Source organism: Budorcas taxicolor, chromosome 19 (genome assembly GCF_023091745.1).
Source record: "Budorcas taxicolor isolate Tak-1 chromosome 19, Takin1.1, whole genome shotgun sequence".
NCBI classification, from domain to species: domain Eukaryota; kingdom Metazoa; phylum Chordata; class Mammalia; order Artiodactyla; family Bovidae; genus Budorcas; species Budorcas taxicolor.
In genome coordinates this window covers 38365407-38372349 of record NC_068928.1, presented here as the reverse complement: position 1 = coordinate 38372349, position 6943 = coordinate 38365407, and the positions used below count along the sequence as shown (strand labels likewise).

The window sequence follows — 6943 nt, the reverse complement described above, 5'->3', positions numbered from 1 at the left end:
ATCCACAAGAGGGCACCCAATTTCCTGAAAGAGCCCACTCCATATGGAGAGCCTGACCAGGACTTAACTGCCTTCACAGGCCATAGTGAAGGAAGGTTCCGCCCAGTGGTGATAACGGACTCATAGAATCATCTCCAAACTCAGGCTGTGTGCATCTCAATACACAGCACCTCTTGCTCCTCAGAGACCCAGATATCCTCCACCTTTAGCACCGTCCCTGAACCTGCTACCCTGAGGTCTGGATATTTGGGAAAGGGTGTGTCTGGTGCCTGGATCCACTGCTTGTCTCATCCCCACCCCCACCCCCGGAAGTCAGACCCCTCCACTAACTTCACCCACCAGGCCCTCAAAATGGTCCATAGCCTTATGCCATCACAGGCCCCTCACCCACCCCACCACCTGCCCCAACTAACTGAGCCTGGCAGGAGTCTGGGCTGGGTCATGTGAGTCCAGCTCTGGTCCTCACAGTCCCTGGTTTTCCAGAGATAGCATAAGTGGAGGGATTGTGAGGTGGTGAGACCAGAGACTTTCTTTGGCCTGGCGCTGGCTAAGACAGTGAGGGTTGGGATGGGGAGCTTGGGTCCAGGGTCTGATTCAGCAGAGAACTCAGGACCCAGTGGGACACCATTGCTCTTGCATCCCTCTGGTAAAGGGTAGAAAAGGTGGGATGTAGGGAAGGGAAGTCCCACAGACTCACCCTCTCCACCTCTCTTCCTCCACACAGTTCAGGCCCAGGGCCACCTTTCCTGCAGCCACCTCTGAGGGGATGCAGCCTTTGGGTGCCCAGTCAGGGCAAAATCACTTCCAGCCCCTCCCTGCTTCACAACAAAGGAAGCCGGGGGAGAGGAAATGACGCTGGCTTTACAGGAAAACTGGGTTCTATGCCTGACACCGTCATCGACTGCTGTCGCCTCTCTGGGTCTGCGTTTCCTCATCTGTAAGGTGGGGATAAGTGTCCCACGCAGCTCAGGCGATGGGAGACTGTGGCAGACTGGCTCCTGAAGACGTAGCTCGATCTTGGAAGGCTGGAAGGAATAGGGATCCTGACAACCGCAGGCGGGAACCCAAAACACTGCCTAAAATTCCCTAACAGCTGAAACAGAGCCGGTGGTGACCTGGGGTCTCTCTCAAAAATGAGGTCCCTCACCATCAGTCCGAGAGGGAACACAGCATCCCTGTGTCTGTTAGTCTGACCCCCCTCCCTAAGTAAGGAGCCTCAGGCTGTGAGGAGCTTTTGACCCACCTGCATCAGACACTCCAGGCTTAAAGGAGCCAGAAAGTCCTGGAAGGGCAGCACATCCTAGGCGGATAAAAATGAAGGTTAAGGGGGCAGAAATGGGCACCTGCCCCAGGCATCACCTTCACTTTCACCTTCTTCTTCACCTGTGGCATAGACCCGGGGTGGCCGGGGTGGGAGGAGGCCCCGACGCCTGTGGACACCCAGCTTCTCATGAGCACTGGTGACAGGGCTGCGCTGCTCAGCTTGGCCGCTCGGGTGTAGCTGGGGCCATGGCCGCGGGGCGGAGCCCGAGGACGGGAGACGCCCGAACGCATGGCCCTGGCAGGGCAGGAGGGAGCGGAGCTCCGAGTCCTCGGTCGCCTCTGCGCTTCCCTGGGGGCTGCGGGGCTCTGGGCGCTGAGGAGACCGGGGCTCCGCGAGGACGGCCGGAGTCTCCGCGCCCTCCCTCCGCGCACAGGATCGCGGGTCCCCGGGGCCCAACACGCTCACCGGGCGCTGCGGGACCGGGGACTGCGCCTCCGCAGGCGGCGCTCCCCCTGCAGAGAGGGCAGGCTACCAAGCAGATGCGGAGGCTGCAGGATGACGAAAAGGCACCTGGGTCCTGTGAATTAAAGGTGTACATTTGTATACTGTGGGGGACCAGCAGCTCACACAATTCTCTCACCTGCTTTTGAAAATATAATAAACCATTTTGAGGAAAAGGCACATTTATTGTAATATGACAACTAATCAAATCACAATAGGAAAGAAAGTAGAACCCGGGAAGATGAGTGCCTGTCCCTGCCTCCCTCTGTCCCCAGGCCTGCTCTGTGGTCACATGATATAAGCCTGGTGATTCCCTAAGAGGGTTTGGAGGACAGACCCCTAAAGCTGGGGCGCTGGAGGGGAGACCCCAGAGCAGGCTGGTGCAGATGGAAGCCATCATCCCAGTGCCATTACCATCTAAGATTCCAGGAGGACAGGGGCCCTGAGGGCCTGGGGAAAGACTAGACTCTTTCGTGGAGCCTGGAGCAAAGACTTTCAGGCCAAGCAAGCTGAAGGGTCCTGCCCAGACATGGCCACCACTGACCCAGCCACTCTGTCAGGCTGAACTGCTCTCCTCACACCCTCCCCTAGGAGTCTGAGGGCCCAAAGGCTTCCTCCAACCTCCTCAGGCAGTAAGACACTCTTCTGTCTCCTCAAAGCTGAGGAAATTTCCAGGAACTGACCAGCAAGCAGAGAAACCACAGGGCGTGGTGAGTGTGGACAAAGTGAGATCACAGGTCACTTAAGATGACTCAATACTTCAAGTGAGAGAGCGTGTTAGGAGGGCCCCCTGGGAAGGCTGCACCAGTGAAGGGGACCCCTAGGCTACCCAAGCCTTAACCATCCTCAGGGTCTGTGGCAAGGACAGGGGATGAGAGCAGACACCCGTGGGTCAGCCAGGGTCGCCCAGACCTCTGTGTTTTGGGGCTCTGAATGGTGGGCCCCTTTCAGACTGGCAAATCTGGGCTTCTGTCATGCTTTGGGTATGGCTGTGTGTGTAAGGAATGCCCATCCTCCCCCTCCCCCGTGGCATTCAGGAGAGCAGCCTCCCTCAGGCCTTTGGAAAGGTTGAGCACTGGCCTTGCAAGGTCTCAGCATTTTCAGCCCCTTGGGCCTCCCACCCTGTGTCAGCTCTAACCTGCCCTTCAAGGCAGAAATCCTTTAGGAAGCCTCCACCGAGGATTATTATCCACCATGTTCCAGGTCCCCTGGCCTGGCCTGGCTCAGGAGAGAGCTTCAGTAAGACCTGAGTTCAATCCCTGGTTGGGAAGATCCCCTGGAGGAGGAAATGGCAACCCACTCCAGTATTCTTGCCTGTAGAATCCCATGGGTAGAGGAACCTGGTGGGTTACAGGCCATGGGGACATGACTAAGCAACTAAGCAACTAAGCATGATGGTGCTTGTAGAGATGTGAATTTTTCACTCTGCACACTGACGGTAGTAAGTCCAATGACATGGGCTCCCTCCTGCTCTTGTGATCTGAGGGAGGAGTTGACATCCTCCCTAGGACAGGCCCCCACTCAGTCATGGGCAGGTAAATAAGCAGATGACTGCACATCTCAGCTCACTGTTCCTAAAGTACTTAGTTCCATCTTATGTACCTGAAGTTAGACTTTAGTCAAGGATTTGAGGGGTGTTTATCTTGCCTGGTAAATCCCATGGTCGGAGGAGCCTGGTAGGCTGCAGTCCATGGGGTTGCTAAGAGTCGGACATGACTGAGCGACTTCACTTTCACTTTTCCCTTTCATGCATTGGAGAAGGAAATGGCAACCCACTCCAGTGTTCTTGCCTGGAGAATCCCAGGGACGAGGGAGCCTGGTGAGCTGCTGGGGTCGCACAGAGTCAGGACTGAAGTGACTTAGCAGCAGCAGCAGCAGCAGCAGCAGCAGTATTATCATAACAATTATGTTCCTTTTCCCTAATTTGTTTGATTGTTCTTGCTTTTACAATGAATGAATGTATTTTTTTCTTACAATAATTTATTTTCTTTAAAAAAATTTTTTTAAATGATGTTTTGGTTATGTGATCTGCTGTGCCCCTGTCTCTACAAATATATACTTTACGTATGTTCATCTTTCGATGCATACGGAAAAATCTTGAACCTTTACTACAAAAATGTGAACAGGGACTTCCTTAGTGGTCCAGTGGCTGACTTCCTGCTCCTAACGTAGGGGGACTGGGTTCCATCCCTGGTCAAGAAACTGGATCCCCCGCATGCTGCAACTAAGAGTTCTCATGCTGCAACTAAGACTTCCTGTGGCCAAATAAATAAATACTTTTTTAAAAATGTGAACAGTGTCATGTCTGAGGAGTTACAGTGAGAGCAGATCTTCAGTGTCTTCTTTTGTACCCTTTAGGATTGCTTACCTATTTTATAAGTACTTCTTTAAGAGTTAAATTTGAGAGAAAGTATTCATAATATTTCACTCAATGATCCTAAAATAATAAGCCTCTGTTGGCACAGATTCATGTGTAAGGATGTTGGCTGCAGCATGATTTAGAGAATATTTAGAAACTAAGGACCTAATCTTCCATCAATAAAGAACTGGCTAAATAAGTTGTCATCTAGTTTTTCAATGGCAACCCACTCTAGTACTCTTGCCTGGAAAATCCCATGGATGGAGGAGCCTGGAAGGCTGCAGTCCATGGGGTTGCTGAGGGTTGGACACGACTGAGCGGCTTCACTTTCACTTTTCCCTTTCATGCACTGGAGAAGGAAATGGCAACCCACTCCAGTGTTCTTGCCTGGAGAATCCCAGGGACAGAGGAGCCTGGTGGGCTGCCGTCTATGGGGTCACACACAGTAGGACACGACTGAAGTGACTTAGCAGCAGCAGCAGCAGTTTTTCAATAAAATATGATACAACTTCAAAAACCCCACTTTTATAAATTACTTGATATGGGAAAATGTCCTTGATATATGCCCTTATGTTTTAAAAGCAGGATACAAATTTAAATATAATTTATAATTTTCTTAATTTTGTTGTAAATTTTCTCAAATAGATTTGCATCACTGTTATCTGCAAATGATTTAATTAAATGAATGCAAAGAGCATTTAAGCCTAGAAAACGTTCATAGACCTTCCAATCCCTCCTTCTAACGATGTGCGCGTTGGCTTTTTCCGCCTGTCCCCACCACACCTTTCCCTCCAAACTCCCCTGCCCCTAACCCAGTCACCTCTTGACCCTCAGTCCTTTTCGCGGGACCTGAGGTGCCTTTTCGTCATCCTGCAGCCTCCGCATCCCCTTGGTCACTAACTCTGAGGGTAGAAGATCCCAGGACTCCGTCCCCCGGCCTGCCCTCTTTGCAGCGGGGAGAGCCGCAGGCACGGGCGCGATCCCCAGTCGCGCAGCGCCGGCTGAGCGTGTTGGGCCAGGGCATCCGCGATCGTTTCGTGTGTGCCGAGGCACAGCGCGGAGACTCCGGCCGCCCCCTCGGAGCCAGTGTCTCCCTCGCGTCCGGAGCCCTGCAGCCCCAGGGGAAAAGCAGAGGCGGCCGAGGACTCGGCGCGCCGCCGCTCCCTCCCGCCCGGCCCTGGCCGGCGCTCGGGCGTCTGCGGTCTTCCGGCTCCGCCCTCCGGACACTGGGCACTGCAGCGCAGCTCTGCCCCTGGGTCTCCACACACCCGCGAAGCTGGGTGTTCACACACGCCCGGGGTCACCTCCCACGCCGGACATCCCGTGTCGGTGCCGCAGGTGAAGATGAGGGTGAAAGTGGAGGTGATGCCTGGGGCAGGTGCCCATTTCCGCCCCCTTAACCCTCGTCCTTGCCAGCCTGGGACTCGCTGCCCTCCCCAGATTTTCTGGCCCTCTTTAGCTGGGAGTGTCTCTCCTCTGTTTGAGGTGGGCGGGTCAGGAGCTCCTCACAGCCCGAGGATCCGTAATAATTCGAGAAGGAAGTCAGATATGAGAGATTAGAAATACAGAAGATACTGTGTTTTGTCCGCGGAGTGCACTTGACAGGAGCCAGGATTTGGGGCCCCTGCCCGACCAGCAAAAGGCGTGGGGCCTTGAGCCCAGCGTGTGGCGGGCAGCACAGCCTAAGACAGCCCCGGCTGGTGACTAGTCTGGTGACTCCCAGAGCCCCACTTACCACCGGCTTGACCCCTGGAGTTCATAGTTTATTCAGTACCACCATCCTCTTTGACTCCTCTGTCAGTTCCTGGAGGAGAGTGGGAGAAGGAGGGGCCAGATAGCCAGGGCTGAGCAATGGGTTATCCCAGGGCTACCTGGTGCCCTGGCTTTGTCTGAACATGGTTACCTGAATTATGGCAAATCCTTGTGATGACTTTGCATTGCCATGGTAGATTAAGCACACCTCTGCACCCCATTTCACCCCAAAACCCACAAAAGGACAGAAAAGATGGGAGAGGGAAATAGTATGAGCAAACTGGAAATGCTGATGAGTTTCTTCAACATGGAGATCAATCCAGATCAGTCTCCCATGAGGAAGAAAATCATGACATCCCTGGTGGCTCAGATGGTAAAGAATCTGCCTGCGATGTGGGAGACCCAGGCTGGATCCCTGGGTGGGGAAGATCCCTTGGAGAAAGAAATGGCAACCCACTGCAATATGCTTGTCTGGAGAATTCCATGGACAGAGGAGTTTGGTGGGCTCCAGTCCATAGGGCCACAAAGAGTCGAACACGACTGAGCGACTGATACCTTCACTCTCTACGCAGGGAATGGCTCTGGAGCTGGAACCAGGGTGATTAAATGCTGCATCGGGAAGAGTGGGCAGCACCGCATCCCTTTAGTCACTACCGCTGAGCAGCAGGCGTGAGAGATGCAGAAACGGTAAAACAAGTGTGGGCCCTGTGACTGGAAAGCAGGGTCAAGGTGTCCTCACACCCAGAAGACAAACTCCCAGCTCATCCCTCTGTTATATCAGCACACTGTGTCTAATAGCCTGAGAGCTGAGAAAAATGAGACATGTGAAGAGGTACAGTTAGTATCTCCAGAGAGACGGCTGGCAACCTGTCACTTGCTCCGTCTCTAAAGAGCCACACCTCCTGCTGAGCCTGTCCATGGTAGTCCCCTCTCACGTTGGCTCTGGGCTGGCCAGGGACCTGCTGTTATCAGAGCACTATGACAGAAGTGTGCTAGTTCTGGGTTTAACCTTAAGAAGGTCTGGCATGTTCCCTGTCAGTGTTCTTGGCAGCCCTGAGCCACCATTT

General features: G+C 53.6%; 1 protein-coding gene across 1 annotated transcript; it reads right to left on the bottom strand.

The window, feature by feature from the left end:
• Nucleotides 1–966: 966 nt before the first annotated feature.
• On the bottom strand, nucleotides 967–5884 carry LOC128065434 (skin secretory protein xP2-like). Its single transcript, XM_052658621.1, has 5 exons — nucleotides 5860–5884; nucleotides 5026–5493; nucleotides 1384–1776; nucleotides 1244–1300; nucleotides 967–1025 (listed from the first exon to the last, which is right to left on the bottom strand). Exons 1-5 carry the CDS (start codon nucleotides 5882–5884, stop codon nucleotides 967–969), a joined length of 1002 nt encoding a protein of 333 aa, XP_052514581.1.
• Between the last annotated feature and the right edge of the window lie 1059 nt (nucleotides 5885–6943).

What these genes read in the sequence shown, in the direction of transcription:
- LOC128065434 (XM_052658621.1), bottom strand. Translation starts at nt 5,884, where the DNA reads ATGAACTCCAGGGGTCAAGCCGGTG. An exon ending in ACCCCGGGTCTATGCCACAG is followed by an intron (nt 1,301 to 1,383) that starts GTGAAGAAGAAG and finishes TTATCCGCCTAG; the next exon opens with GATGTGCTGCCCTTCCAGGA. An exon ending in GCCTGGAGTGTCTGATGCAG is followed by an intron (nt 1,026 to 1,243) that starts GTGGGTCAAAAG and finishes TATTCCTTCCAG; the next exon opens with CCTTCCAAGATCGAGCTACG.